Source organism: Aythya marila, assembly GCF_965140915.1.
Source record: "Aythya marila genome assembly, chromosome: 25".
Classification (NCBI taxonomy): Eukaryota; Metazoa; Chordata; class Aves; order Anseriformes; family Anatidae; genus Aythya; species Aythya marila.
In genome coordinates this window covers 4,640,154-4,655,355 of record NC_139066.1, presented here as the reverse complement: position 1 = coordinate 4,655,355, position 15,202 = coordinate 4,640,154, and the positions used below count along the sequence as shown (strand labels likewise).

Below are 15,202 nucleotides of genomic sequence, written 5' to 3'. Positions count from 1 at the left end.
GGGGGGCGCCGCCCGGGGCGGGGGCCGGGGGCGCCGCGGGGGAGCGGGGGGGCGGCTCCGGCGGGCAGGAGCCCCCGGGGGCGGCGGAGCGGCGGCTCCGCGCCGATTTCGTTGATGCGGGGCGGCCGCCGCTGCCCGCTCCGTCCCGCCGGGACCGCGCAGCCCCGGGAGCCCCGGGCGCGGCCACCGCCGGTGGGGAGGGAGGAGATGCTGGTGGGGGGGTAGGGGGGGGGAGAAATGCCCCTGCCCCTCACCCCCCTCCCCCTCCCCGGGGGGGTCGAGGGGGAAAAATCCACCTGCGGGGCCGGCGGGGAGCGGGGGAAGCGAGGGATGGGGGAGAACGAAAGAAGGGGGAAAAAAGGGCGAGACGTGGCGGAGAAACAAAATCAACATGGAAGTTGCCTTTTCTCCATTCAAGTTTCCTCCGCTGCCCTCCCAGCCCTCCACTTCTTACATAACTCACCTTCGGCGCTGACTGGAGGAATTCTTATTTCATTGTTCCCAGCATCTTCTGGGACCAGGACGCGGCTCCTTGAGGTGCTCCAGCCTCCTGCAGTCCTCTATCCAAAAGGAGGCGAGAGTGGCATCTCTACCCAGCAAAGGGGGTACCAGCTCTGCTGCCAGTGCCATATGGTTGGCACGTCATGCGCGAGAGCTATCACATGAGAGCTAATGATTGACATGCGCTTGCATTCAGGGAGATTTGTCTCTCTGGGGAAGGAGGACTCGCCATCTGTCACTCTGTACTCAAAAAAAAAAAAAAAAAAAAAAAAAAAAAAAAACCTTCCAAATCTACAGATCTGCCTACACGCCGCAAAATGGGACCTGGGCGAGATGCAGGCGATAGCAGGGCTGGGGCTGAACAATGGAGCGAGCGGGCAGGGCGGCGGGGAGACGGGCACCCTGCTCGGCCCGCACGTGCCGGGGGTGGCCGGGGGTGCCGGGGCGAGGGGGGGGGGACGCCACGGGGACCCTCGCCACGAGCTGGCTTCTGCGGCTCGCCGCAAAACGGCACGGCGGCTCGCCCGGCTCCGTCCCCACCCGCAGCCGCCAGCCGAGCGGGGCTGGTCGCGGCGTGGGGGCACGGCGTGGGCTGGGGGCTGCAGCCGGGCAGGGCCCACGGGAGGTGGCGGCAGTGCCGGTGCCCATTTCGGCCATGCCGGGGTGGGCAGGGGCTGCCCGTGGCGTGGGGAGGGCGGGGGGGGCTGCAGGGCCGTGGGTCCGCACACGTGGTGGCTCTGCCAGTGTCCCCGGCCCCCTCCGGCACCCCCCGGGCTGCGCGCCGGTGCCAGCCTTTCTCTGCAAACCCAGCGGCACGGCCCTGCGGAAAAAACACATCCAGCCTTTGGCACCCTCCTACGTGTGCACACACACGTGCACGCGCACACGCAGGGGCTTGCACACGCGTGCACGACCCCCCCAGTGCACGGGGATCCCCGAGGCCACGCGCGGGTCCCTCGGTGCCGGCGGCCGAGGCCCAGCTGTGCCGTGGTGCCGCGGTGCCGCCCGCGAGGCCTTTGTCTGCCGTGTGCCTCCTTGCCCGCCGCAGCACCACGCACCCTCCGGCAGCACCTTGGAGCCCCCCAGCACCTCCTGACACCCCTGGGAGCTGCCAGCACCCGGCCCCGTTGTGCCGGCCCCGCCGCGTGCGCCGGCCAAAAATGGCTGCTGCGTTTCCCCCGGGTTTGCAACCTGGTGCAGGGAGAGCTGGCACCGACCCCGCTCCGGCCCCAAACGGCAGCAGAGCGGCCCCCAGCCCATCCCGGTGCTGCTGAGGGCTGGGTGCCCCCGGCAGGGCCTGGGGGTGGTGCCCCCCGACGTGTCCCCAGGGGTCGTGTGTCCTCTCCAGGATGGGAACAGCCCTGTCCTGGCCGTGCCCCACGCACCATGCACCGTGCACAGGCTGTGAATGCCCACCCCCCCCATGGGACCGGACCCCCCCCGGCTCACTCACGGGGACACCCCTGGGTGCGTTGTGTCTCTGGGTCCCCCCACTCCCATCGCTGCCCCTCCCAAATTCCTGGCCACCACGGCTCCACCCTGGGTGCCCTCTGTCCCCGTGAGCCCCCAGCCCCGTGCCCGGCTCGAGGGACACAGATGGCAGCCCTGCACTCAGCCCTGCGTCCCCAAACAGGCCTGGCGACGCCGGGCACGTGCCGTGGGGACACGTTGGGGACACGGTGGGGACACAGTGGCCCGGTGGTGGCCGGGGCTGCTGCGTGCACGCAGACAAAGGGCTCGCCGTGCCCGGCCGTGGAGTCTGTGCCAGCGGCCGCGTCTCCCACCGCCCCGGTGCAGGTGACGGGGCTGGCACGTGATGGGGGGACCTCCACCGGCAGCGAGGGGGGGGGGACAGCTCGCACGCTGTCACTCACGGCTGCGGCCAAGCAGATGGCACCTGGGCTGGCGCCGGCCTGCGGGGAGGCAGGGCCCAGCCGTGCCGGTGCCGGTGCCGGTGCCACGTCCTCCTGCGGTGCCCGGTGGTGAGCGAGAGCCCCCTGGGATGAAGGCTCCTGGTGCATCGCAGCGGGGGTCCGGCTCCCTCGGTCACTTCCACCTTCATTTTTTAGGCATGGCTGGGTGGGCAGCACCATGGCCCAGGGGATCACAGGGCTACGGAGCTGCCCAAGGCCAAGGGGACGCCCGGGGGTCAGTGAGCGCGGCCACCCCGGCCCGTGAGGGGCTGGGGAAGGGGCAGGAGGAGCCGGCGTGGCCCGGCCGGGCGCATCCTTTAAAGCCTCATTAGCAGCAGGCGCGTGGCGAGGGCTGGGAGCGGGGCTGGCGCCTCATCAGCATGCACAGCCGCTTGGAGAGAGAAGAAAGTGGAGACATGAAACAGGGAGCGCAGATGAAAGGGGCACGGGGAGATGAAAACCCAAACTGGCTGCTTAATTGTGCTGGGGCCGCAGCGGTGCCGCACACCCTCGGCCGGCCCGTGCGGGACCCCCGCGCTGTCCCCTCACTGTCCCCGTGCCGTCCCCTCTGCTGCGGTTGCCGGAGGTGTGGGCACTGTGGGGCGTGGGGCAGCCCCATCCTGATTTCGGTGCTGGGCTCCCCAGCACCACAGCCCTGGGGGGCTCCACGCACAGGATCCGGCCCTGAGCGCTGTGGGAACGGGGCTGCGGGGCAGGAGGGCGGAGGCGAGGCCGCGTTGACCTCTCTGGGCAGCCAGGACCGGGCGTTTCGGTGCTGATCGAAGCCCCCTCCTCCACCAAAACCACCCCCAATATCCCTTCCCCTCCCCTGCAGCAGGAGGGTGACGGATGGGGACGGTGCCCGCAGCGGTGGCATCTCCCGGAGGTGGTGACGTGGCTCAGCCCCAGAAAGTGGCGGTGGCACAGGGGGCACGCGGGCGTTCGGAGGGGCACCGGCCCCGGGGAGGGGACCAAAACGGGGACGTGGGGGTTGCTGGCCCCCTCGGCGTGGGGCTGAGCCCCGGCGGGGCCGGCTCGGGGCCATTTCGGCGTCTCCCCGCGAGCCGCGGCGGGGGGGGGGCCGCGCTGCCAGATGGAGCTGGCTGCGTGCTGCAATATTTCTGGGAGGTGAAGGCTGGGAGAGATGGATGCGCGAACGCGCGGCGCAGCCACCGCCGGGGATGTGTCAGCGCAGGAAGAGAGCGGCGGGAGCTCAGCCTGTCCCCGGCCCCATCCTTTTCCCCGTCCCCATCCCTGTCCCCTGCTGCCCGTGGGGACAAAGTGGCCCCAGACCTGGCCCCGGAGCTGCTTTCCCACGTGGGAGCCACCCCTGGGTGCCGTGGAGTCAGCGGGTCCCTGACCGCAGGGTGGGGGCACCTCAAGGGGATGGGGCTGTGGGTGCCCTGCCCGGGTGTCCCTGCTGTGGGGCCGCGGGGTCCCGGGCTGGATGGAGAAGCCTGGGGTGGGGGGAGCCGGTGGCAGAGGGAAACTGAGGCACAGCAGGGCGGAAAGGGGCGGTCTCGAGGCGGGCGGGGTTGGGACTCAGCCAGGAGCTGGGGGGAGCTGTCAGAAAATTCCCCTTTTTTTACAGGAGGAGGAGGATGGGGAAAGGCTGTGACCGGCCCCGAGGCCCTGGGGGGCTCCTGGCCATGGGATGGGGCCGACCCCCCCCCGGCATCATCCCAGACCCCATCCCCTGCCACCCATTGTCACTCGCCCCATCTCCACGGACCTGCAGCGTGGCTGGGAGGCGCGGTGTCACCAACAGTGTCACCAACAGTGTCACCAACAGTGTCACCCACGGTGTCACTGGGGCAGACACCTGGGAATTGTCCCCAGTGCCGGAGCCTTTGGGGGGGTCTCGGGTGGAATCCGGGGGTCCTGGGGCTCGGGTCCCCTTTGTCACCCGGTGGTCACTGTGGTGGGCTCAGCCCCTCTGTGCTGCTGCGCCCCCTGCACCCTTTGGGGACCCACCGGGGTGGGGTGGGGGGGCTGCTGTGCCACCAGAGCAGCCCACGGTGAGGTCCCAGGGCCACCAGCAAGGTCACAACGGGCCGTGACATCACAAGGCCCCCAGGAACCACGGGTCGTGGGCAGGGGGGAGCATTGGGGGGGTGTGGGGGGGGACACGGGGGGCACAGCCCGGTGGTGGCACCAGCGTGGGCACAGCGCGGCGCGGGTGACGGAGCGCTGCTGGCGCCGGCCCCCCCGGCCCCCCCACAGCAGATGGCATCCGCTTGGGCCCGCCGCAGGGAGCTGGCGGGGCGTGAGGGAGGGGGCACGCGGCGTGCGGGGGCTGCCCACCCCCTCTACTGTGTCCCCCGTCCCCCCCCCAACCCGTGATGTCCCCAAGGTGGCCGTCCCAGCCGGTGGCGGCAGGGCGCAGCGGGGCGGGGGGCTTGGGGACACCATTAAGGGGTTTGGGGAGGCGTCAGGGACAAAGGAAAAGGGCCAGAATTGGAGCTGTGGGGCTGGGGGGTGCTGCCCCCCCCCCCAAATTGGGGGGGGGTCTCAAGGTGCCAGCCCATGGGGGTGGGCCTGGCCCTGTGCTGTCAGCGTTGGGTTTGGCTCTCCTCACCCGCCCCAGGGCGGTGTGGCCCCTCCCCAGCACCCAACATTTTGGGACCCTCACGCCCCCACCCCTGGGTGCTTTGGGCCCCCCTCCCCAATTCCCAGATGCTTTGGGCCCCCCCACACCCCCCACCCCAGAGCTTTGGGGTCCCCACCCCGGGGACCATCAGGACCCCCCCCCCAACAATCCCGACCCCCGGCACCATTCGGGGAGAGGGCTCGGATTTGGGGAGCGGTGATGGGGAGGGGGTCTTGGGGGGGGATGTGTGTAGGGGAGGGAGGGGGGGGGACACGATGCAGTCTCCATGGCGACACGGCGCCGGTGACGACAGTCGCCATGGCGAGGCTGCGGCCCGTTGCCATGGCGATGCGCCTGGCACGGCGAGTCGCCATGGAGATGGCCGATGGTTGCAGCGGTCCCCATGGCGGGGGCCCGGGGCCAGGCCCAGGCTGGGTTTGGGGAAAGGGGACGGGGGGGGGGTCCTGGGGCCGAGCAGCCCCCTCCCCACCGAGGCACGGGACCCGCGTGGAGCCCGCTGCCTCCCGGTGCGCCGTGGTGCCGGGGCCGCGTGCCGCCGCGTGCCGCCGCCGCCGCCCGGGTTCATTTGCACGAGGCTTTTCCACTCCAGTTCACTCTGCCATCTGACGAGCCCAACTTCTCATTTTCAGAGTAATCACTCCACTGCACTAATTGCACATGCAAATATGCAAATTCGTATTAATTAATTACTATACTAATTAGTTCTGTGGTATTTGCGAGTAATAAATCATTCGGAGGGAGCGGGAAGCTGGAGACCTGGCCCATTTACACTTCGCATAAAATTTTAATAGGCGCTCCGGCTGATCCGGGACAGCCGCGCCGCGCTTAAAGGCGCAGAGCTGGCCTGGCCCCCCCCCGGCCCCCTCCCCGGCCCCCACTCCTGGCACCCGGCCCGGTGGAGGAGAAGGGGCCGAGCCGGGCAGCTCGAGCGGCACGCGGGGAGAAGGCGGGCGAGGAGGGATGGGGGGCTCCGGGGGCGCAGAGAGCGTCCCTGGGGAAACTGAGGCACGTTGTGGGGTCACCCCAATGGGTAGGGGGTCTGCGGCTGCTCCCTGCCCTCGCTCAGTCCGGGGGGGGGACCCGGCCGCTGCTCCTGCTCCCGCTGCCGCCGCGCAGCCGCTCCCCGCCGCCACCTTTGGGGATTTTGCAAGCCTTTAATTGTCGTAAGCACAGATTAATTAAGCAGCGATAAACACAAACCCATGCATTATTGATGAATAAGGGTGAGTTCAGGTTGGTGCAAACGTTGTAATTAAATATAAACCTCAAGCTGCCCATTGTTAACTTACAAATTACATTACTATTGCGACATGTGTCGGTGCACGCGCGGACGGGAAGGGGCTCGCGCCCGGCATGGTGACCCTGCTCGGCCCCGGGTGGCGGGGACAGGGCTGGGGGTTCGGGGGGGTCCCCACATCCCCGTCCATCGCTGGGCCAGGCCCTTCTGTGCCCGCTGCCCTCCTGGATCCACGCGGCCCCGAGGATGCTCCAGCCGTCCTGCGCTGTCCTGCGTGGGCCGAGGGATGCGCCACGGTCCCGTGGGGACACTGGGTGCCGGGGAGAAACGGGGGAGTCACGGCACCGCTGGGAGGGGGCACGCACGGACCCTGCACGTGCATGGGCACCACCCTGGGCACTCCATGCACACGCACCCTGTGCACACGCAGCCCTGCACAGCCCCACAGAAATCTGTGCGCACACACGCACGGGCATGCGCATCCCGTGCGCACGCAGACACACACGTGCACATCCTGTGTATACAGAGGCACACATGTTCGTGTAACTCCCCTGCACACACACGTGCACACATCCCCTGCACAGAAACACCCCCCCTGCAAGCTCCGTGCATGCACCTGCTCTGTGCACACACACTCCCCACCCCCAAATCCCCTACACCAGCACCCCCAGAACATCCCATCCACAGGGGCTCGTGTCCATGTGTCCCCATGTTCCTGTGTCCCCGTGCCCCCATGTCCCTGTGTCCCCACCCTTTAGCCAGGGGCTGCAGCCTGTGCTTGGCCACCCTATTTGACACTGCCCACAACAGGGACTTCAGTGCCACTGTCCCCTGTCCCCCCACCTCCTGAGCACCCCCTCGGGCACCTCTCATCTCTCGTACCCGCTGCCTGCCCGCGCGTCCCTCCCCGTGTGGATCCACCCGGTTGCCCCTCGCCCAGGACCCCTCACCACGGCGCTGCCACCCTCTCCACGGGCACCGGGCTCCCCCCGGCGAACCCCAACCCTCACCACGCTACCACCACCTGCCCCGCACACACTTGGGCCACCCGCATCCCCAGGGGACCTCGGGGACACCCGTTGGGGACGAGGCACAACAAAAAAGGGGTGGTGGTGGTGGGGAGGGAAACGAGGGGTGGGGGAGAGCCCGGCTGGAGGAATCGCTCGCACCCGCGCTCCCAGAGTGCCCCTCAACGGGGCGGCGGGGTAGCGGGGCTGGCAGCTGTTAGCTATTTATTAACCAGTCATGGTTAAATTGGTTTATAAATTAACAGATGTTTTAACTTTAGTCTTTCTTCTGGGAATGGAGGCAGCAAACTGGGCTGTGCTGGCGCCTCGGCTCGGCTCGGCACGGGCCGGCCGCCCTCCCTCCCCACGAGGGGTCCCCGTGGGGTTGTGGGGGGGGTGGGAGTGGGGCTGGGTGGTCCCTGAGGTGCCCGGCACGGTGGGGGGGGTCCCCTGGGGTCACATCCCCTGGGGTCTCATCCATCCCCTGGGGTCCCATCCCTGGGAACGGGAAGGTGGCACCGGGGGCTTCTGCCCCAGGACGCGTGTTATGGGTGGGGAAACTGAGGCACGGCTGGGTGATGCCCCCCCCCAATTTTTTCCCTCTCTCACCGCCGCCCCCTCCCCTCCTCGGGACCCCCTCCCCCGGTTTAACCCCGCACCCCCCGGGGCAGGATGAGCCCAGCACCCCCGGGTACCCTGGAGAGGTGTGTGGGGGGGGGATGCGCATCTCCCACCGGTGCTCGCCCCGGAGCCCCCCCGGTGTTACTCGGGGCAGCCTCGGGAGGACCGGGGGGAGCCGCTCCGGTGCCGGTTGCGCTGTGCCCCCCCCCCCCGTGCCAACCCCGTCCCCGCCGTGCCACCGCGCCGGGGCTGACACCTGCCGGCAGCGCGCTGCAGCGCCGGTGGCACCGGGGACAGAGCGGGGGGGGCGCAGCCTCCACCCCCCCCGCTGGGGACATGGGGATGGGGCCCCCCCGTCCTGCAGGGCCGTGGGCTCGCGTGTTCCCCCCCGCCACCCTGCTGGGGGCACGGGGACGCGTTGGAGCCCCCCCAAAACCTTCTTGGAAGGGCTGTGGGGTGGGAGCCCCCCCCCCATGGTGGGGAGGGGGGTGGGGGTACGGGGTTGCAGCCCCCCCGCTCCTGCCCCCGCTGCTTCTCCGTGCCTCAGTTTCCCCGTTGCGCACAGCGAGGTGCCCGGGGGGGGGGGGGGGATGGAGAGGGGGGGCACCGTGCCGCACGCCCCCCCCCCCCCCCGGTGCAGCGCTATTTGGGGAGGGGGCAGCCCCCAGGTGCCCCCTTCCTTTTGCAGCATCCCCCCCCCCCCGAGGAGGCTTCTCGCTGGAGGGGGGGCTCCCAGCAGGGAAGGGGTTAAGGTTCCCGTGGCCCCCCCCCCCCCCCCAATTCCGCCGCCCCCACCTGCTCCCACGCGCGTTCCCACACCCGGCACCTCCTCTGCACCCCGGGGAGCTCCCGGCCCCCACCCTGCCGCCCCCGCTGCGGGCTGGGGGGGGGCTGCGGTGGGGAATTGGGGGGGGCCCTGTGCTTGGCAGGGGCTGCAGAGGGGCACTGAGGGGGGGGGCAGTGGGTGCCCAGCCCTGGGAGAGCAGGGGGTGGACCCCAGAAGTAAGGGGGGGTCTCCAGGAGTGGTCCCTGCGCCCCCCCCGAAGGACCTGGCAGGACCCCCACACCCCAAGCTGGGAGGAAAGGGGGTGCCCGGCCCTTGAGGGGTACATGGGGGGGGGGTCCTGGCACTCAGCACCCACTGCCCCCCCCCCGAGACACGCCCCCTCCATCGCCCCGCCCCCTCTCCGCCCCCCCCTCACTCACCTTTCGGTCTGAGTCCCAGCATCCTCCCAGCCCCGTGGCGCCTTGTGCCCGGCCTGCCCTGGCCCCACGACGCCCCAGCCCCACGGGGACCTGGCCCCGGGACGCCCCATCCCCAGGGTGCCCCGTCCCCAGGGTGCCCTGTCCCCAGGGTGCTCCATCCCCAGGGTGTCCTGTCCCCAGGGTGCCCCGTCCCCAGGGTGCTCCATCCCCTTGTTCCCCCGTCCCCTTGGCCCCCCATCCCCTGACCCTACACCTTTCCCCATTCCCACACTACTTGTCCCCGCAGCACCCCGTTCCCCCACGGTGTCCCCACCGCCCCGTCCCCTCCGTGCCCATCCCCGAGGCCCCGTTGTCCCCGTGCCGGTGGCGAAGGCTCCTTCTCCTCCACCGTTGGGGGCCGAGCGCCACTTCCCCGAGCCCTGCTGCTGCTATTTTTACTTTCTCTGCAGGAGGATTCGCTGCCGTGCTGAGCTGCAGCCCCCGCAGCATGGCACGGCACGGCACGGCGTGGCACAGGATGGCACAGGATGGCACGGCACCGACCTGGGTGCCTGCAGGGCCTGGCCAAAGCTGACCCCACAAGAGCAGGACCCCGTCCATCTCCAGCTCAGGGCACGGTGTCGGGGCAGGGATTGGGGCACCGCGTCCCCTCCCCGGCACGGTGCCGGTGCCACGACCACGGGCGCACCCCTGCACCCAGCCCGGCCGTGCCGTGGGGCTGTGTGGGTGCAGGCGGGGGCCGTTGTGTTCCCGGGGGCCGTTCCGTTCCCGGGGCCCGTTCCCGGGGCCCGTGGGTGCTCGCGCTGCCGCAGCGCGGGGAGGGGACCCGGCCACCCCCTCGCTCTGCGCCTTCGCGCGCAGGAGGAGTGGGAACGGCAGCGGGAGGGAGCCCGGGGACCTGTTGCCATAACGACTGCGGGTCCCGCACGGGGATGGGGACAGGGGACGATGCTCGGGGCCTGGCACCTGGCACGGGGAGGCTGAGGGAGCCCAGCTTCACCCCCCCATCCCTCTCCACACCATCAATCCCCGGGCTGTGCCCACGCGGGGACTCGGCCCCGTGGCCACGAGGACACACCTGGGCGCACGGGGCCGTACGCGGCTGTACGGGGCTGGGCGGGTGGGAGGCTGCACCGTGGCACCGTGCCACTCGGGTAAATATTTTGCTCCAGCCACGGCTCCTGGCCCGCAGCCACCCGCAGCCGTTGGAGCACCGGGAGATCCGGGGGCTGGAGCCAGCACCCGGCACCCCCCTTCCTCGCTCCGCGCCAGCGCCGCCTTCCTCAGCGCCAACGGCACCGCCTGGCCCCCGGCCCCATTCGGGACGGTCCCGGTGTCCCGGGGGTGAGGTCCGGCTGCCGGTGGTTGTCCCGTGTGGGTTTGGGGGCAGAACCTTCCACGTGCAGCCCCGGGCACCCAGCGCGTGGCCGCGGCGCCGGCCGGGACCTCGCCGGTGGCTGGAGCCGTGCCAGGGGTGGGTGCGTCCCCTGCTCCCACGGCCCGGCCAAAGTCACCCCTGGGGTTTTTGTACCTGGAGCTGTGGGAACGGGGGGGGCAGGAGGATTCAGATTCACCCCCCCCCTTTCCCTGCTGCTCCTCCAGGAAGGAAGTTTGGGGTTTGGTGGAATTTTCCGTGGGGGAAACCCGCAGGGAGCCGGGGCAGAGCCAGGTATGGTTTGGGGTGGCGGGGCGCTCCCCTGCCTCTGGGACACCCCAGGGCCACGGCTGGTGGCAGCGTGGGACCCCCAGCACGAGGACGGCAGGACGTTTTGGGGTCCCGTGTCCCCACTGTGCCTGCAGGGTCTGTCCCCCCCCCCCCAAGCAGATCCTGTCCCGGGCTGGGTTTCCCCGTGCCGTGGGGCAGCCCCGAGGCCATGCCCTGCGTTGTGTCCCCCCACCCGATGCCCACCTTGCCCTGCGGGGAAACTGAGGCACCGGCTACCGGGGACCCCTGTGGCCACCACCAGCCCCGGCCCGGCCCCCACAGCCCCTACAATTGGGCCCCCCCCCGGAGGGGAATGGGTTAAGGAGCCCCTACGGGCTCGAGCCCCCCACTCGGGCTCCCCGAAGCTCCCCGAGGGCTCATTATCCTCGGCCTCGGCCCCCCTGCCCGGGGGGATGAATAATTCAGCGTGCTGGTAGGAGACGTGTCCTCCCTCCCTCCCTCTCCTTCCTCCTCCTCCTCCTCCTCCTCGCCGGTTCTGCCTTCTCCACCTCCCTCCCGTTCAGTCCTCGCCGTGCCGAGCCCGGGCGCTGCCGAACTCCCGCGCGGCACCGGGGCAGCAGCGGCGGCGGCGGAGACCCCCGGGGCCAAGGCCATGGACCCCAAGGACCGTAAGAAGATCCAGTTCTCCGTGCCGGCACCCCCCAGCCAACTGGACCCCCGCGCCGTGGAGATGGTGAGGGCAAGGGTGGCAGCGGGGTGACACCGGTGTCCCCCCCCCCCTACACCCTGTGCCACGGCACCGTTGCGCACGGTGACCCTAGGGTGCCATGGGGGGACCCCGGGGTGCCACCGTGGTGCCGGTGTCAGAGGGGTCTCGGGGAGGGCTGGGGGTGTCCCGAGGTGTTCGGGGAGCTGGGTGGGGGGGGGGGAGAGCTGAACAGGGGACGGGATGGGGACGGTGTGGGACGGGAGAGGTGGGAGAGGGAGAGAGGGACAAGGGGGGACAGGAGGGGACAGGAGGGTGGCGATGGGATGGGATGGGGGGGGACGGAGGGGACAGGAGTGGTTGGGGGGACGGGATGGGACAGGGAGGGGACGGGAGCGCTGCGAGGTGCGCGGGTTTGTGCCGAGGGAGAGTTGTGAGGGGGGGGGACGGGGACGGGACAGGAGGGAAGGGCTGGGACACGGTGGGGTGGGGGGGGGACAGGAATGGGACAGGGACGGCACAGGAGGGAAGGGCTGGGACGCAGGGGACAGGACACGGCGGGGGACAGCAGCCCGAGGGGACGTCCCCGGGACACGGCTCCTGCGCGCCCCCCCCTCCCCGGGACCCGGAGCTGTGCGGGGTGGGGGGGCTTTGAGGAGCCTGGGGGGGGGTCAGGGACAACACGAGGACCCTCCGTGGGGCACCGCGCTTGTCCCCTGCCCCCTGCTGCTGAGCACCCTGCTGGGGGGGGGTCACACGGGGGTCCTCGGCCCCGGGGCAGCGGGTGGGGGGCTCGGGGACCCCTGGGTGGCCGGTGACACCCGCTGTGCCCCCAGATCCGCCGGCGCAGGCCCACGCCTGCCATGCTCTTCCAGCTCTCCGAGCACTCGTCCCCAGGTGAGCCGGGACGGGGACGGCAGCCGGAGGGGGACGGGAAGGGGCACGGGGTGGTTTTGGGGACAGCAGGGGGCTGGGACGGGGACGGGAGGTGCTGGCAGAGGGGGGGGACACACGAGGTGGTTGGGGTGGGATGGGGCGGTTGGGGTGGGACGAGGTGGCCGGGAGGGGGGACAACTCCCAGGGGGATGGGAGCTGGTGGCGGATACGGGGCGCGGTGTCACCCTATGGGGCGGTGGGTTTGGGATGGGGTGGCAGGGAGGGGACGGGGGCTGTGGGGTGGGCAGGGGGGGTGCTGGCTGCAGCCCCCGTCCTGCTCACCCGCTCTCTCCTGGCACCACGGACGCAGAGGACGAGTCCCTGCCCTACCAGGTGAGTGTCCCCCCCATGGCCCCGACCCCATAGGAGCCCCCTGCCCACCCCCGTGCTCCCCGGGACGGCCGTGGGGGGGGCACCACGGGGTTATCGTGGCGCTGCCCCCCCGTCCCGTCCCGTCCCGTCCCGGTGCTTTTCGGTTCCCTGCCTCCTCCTGGCCCCGGGGACGGGCAAACGGGGACATGGGGACAGGGATATGGGGACGGGGGCTGTACAAAGTGTGGGGTGACACAGGGACCCCGGGGGGCTCAGCTCCTCATCACTGCCCCCCACCCCAGCCCCTGGGGACACCGCATCGGGGTCCTGATGGGATCCTCACCACCGGGGGGCTCGGGTTTAGGTCCCCCCCATGGGATCCCCAGTGTAGGGTCCCTGTCCCAGGGGGTCTCACCCCAAGTCCCCATTGTGGGGCCCCCTTCAGAGTGTCACCAAGCTGGGGGGGGTCATCCTGGGGTCCCCACGGCGAGGTCCCCATCGCGGCACCCAGCCCGTGTAGGGCGCAGGACCGCGGGTGTCCCTGGCACAGGGGTGTCCCCAACACGGGGATATCCCCAACACGGGGGGGATGTCCCCAACATGGGGGTGTCCCCAACACGGGGGGGGGGGTGTCCCTGTCCCTGTCCCTGTCCCTGACACCCCCGGGCCGCTCTGCCCCGCAGCGAGCCTCCGGCGAGGGCTGCCTGCTGAAACCAAAGAGGAACAACCCGTGTGCCTACACACCGCCCTCGCTCAAAGGTACCGACCCCAAGGACCCCGTCCTGAGGTGGCGGGGGGGACACATTTGGGGCTGGGGACACATTTGGGGCTGGGGACACATTTAGGGCTGCCCCCGGTGCTGGCTGAGCCCCCCCCCCCCCGGCGGTGCTGTCCCAAATGGGGAAACTGAGGCACGGCGGCAACCTGCGCGCGCCGCTCTCCGACGGCTCTCCCGGAGGGGATCCCAGCTCTCCCAGTGCTCCCAGTGCTCCCAGTAGCAGGGTGGGTGGTGACGCTGGTGCCCCCGGCAGCGATGCAGCGCATCGTGCAGTCCCACCTGGAGAGTGGCATTGGGGGGGGGGACAGCTCGGACGGAGAGGCCGACGACGGGGACCACGAGCTGGGCAGAGCCTGCGACACCGACAGCGCCATCGAGCCTGGTGGGTGCCGGGGGGGGACATGGGGACAAGGGGGGGGTGTGGGGGGGGTATGGGGATGGGGGGGGACGGGGGGACATGGGGATGGGGGGGGATAGGGGATGGAGAGGGGACAGGGATGGGGGGGCATGGGGGGGACATGGGGATGGAGAGGGGACAGGGATGGGGGGGACACAGGGTTGGGGGGGGACATGGGGACAGGGGGGGACATGGGAATGGAGAGGGGACACAGGGACTGGGGGGGGGACATGAGGATGTGGGGATATGGGGACGGGGGGGGACATGGGGACTGGGGGGGACATGGGGACGGGGGGGGACATGTGGGGTTTGGGGGGGACACGAGGATGGGGGGGGTCACAGGGATGTGGGGACATGGGGATGGAGAGGTGACAGGGTCGGGGTGGACATGGGGATTGGGGGGGACATGTGGGGATGGGGGGGACAGGGGGGGCACACGGGGATGGGGGGGGACACAGGGATATGGGGACACGAGGACAGGGGGGGCACATGGGGATGGAGAGGGGACAAAGGGACGGGGGGCACATGGAAATTTGGGGACACGGGGACGGGGGGGGACATGGGGATGGGGGGGGGACACATGGCTGGGTGCTGCTGGCTGCGGGGGGGTCACAGGGGGGGGGCCGAGGCCGTGGTGTCCCCACCGGGGAGCACCTCCGGCCCCTGCCAGCCCTTGGGGCTGCGCTGACCCCAGTGGGGTCCCCCCGCGTTGTGCCGGCTGTGGGGGGGTCCCCGCGCCCCCTCTGCCCCCACCTCATTGCCCCTCCCCCCTCCGGCCCCCCCCCAAGAAGCCCTGGGGAGCCAGGTCCGAGCCGAGCGCAGCATCTTCCCTGCCACCAAGGCACACAAGAGGAAAGGTAACGGGGACACCACGGGGACACCGCGGGGACACCGCGGGGACGGGGACACCACGGGGACACCACGGGGACGGGGACACCAAGGGGACACCACAGGGACACCATGGGGATGGGGACACCGCGGGGACGGGGACATCCCGGGGACACCACGGGGGGGGGACACCACGGGGACACCATGGGGACGGGGACACCGTGGGGACGGGGACACCCCAGGGACACCACAGGGGGGGGGACACCACGGGGACGGGGACACCACAGGGACACCGTGGGGACACCGCGGGGACACCACAGGGACACCAAGGGGACGGGGACACCACGGGGACACCACGGGGACACCAAGGGGACGGGGACACCACGGGGACACCACGGGGACACCAAGGGGACGGGGACACCGCGGGGGGGCTGGGACATGGCATGGGGACAGGGACACCGCGGGGAGGGGGACGGAGAAACT

At 70.7% G+C, this 15,202-nt stretch overlaps 1 protein-coding gene across 1 annotated transcript in view; it reads left to right on the top strand.

The window, feature by feature from the left end:
- Positions 1-10,330: 10,330 nt before the first annotated feature.
- PPP1R1B (protein phosphatase 1 regulatory inhibitor subunit 1B) overlaps positions 10,331-15,202 on the top strand; it is a gene marked incomplete at its 3' end in the record, with an annotated part of 6,833 nt that continues 1,961 nt past the window's right edge. The window contains exons 1-7 of the mRNA XM_082778995.1: positions 10,331-10,570; positions 11,326-11,495; positions 12,305-12,365; positions 12,715-12,737; positions 13,400-13,475; positions 13,748-13,876; positions 14,680-14,748. Of these exons, the coding sequence (XP_082635121.1) occupies positions 11,415-11,495; positions 12,305-12,365; positions 12,715-12,737; positions 13,400-13,475; positions 13,748-13,876; positions 14,680-14,748 (439 nt within the window). The 5' untranslated portion in view covers positions 10,331-10,570; positions 11,326-11,414. The remainder of the gene's footprint in view (positions 10,571-11,325; positions 11,496-12,304; positions 12,366-12,714; positions 12,738-13,399; positions 13,476-13,747; positions 13,877-14,679; positions 14,749-15,202) is intronic.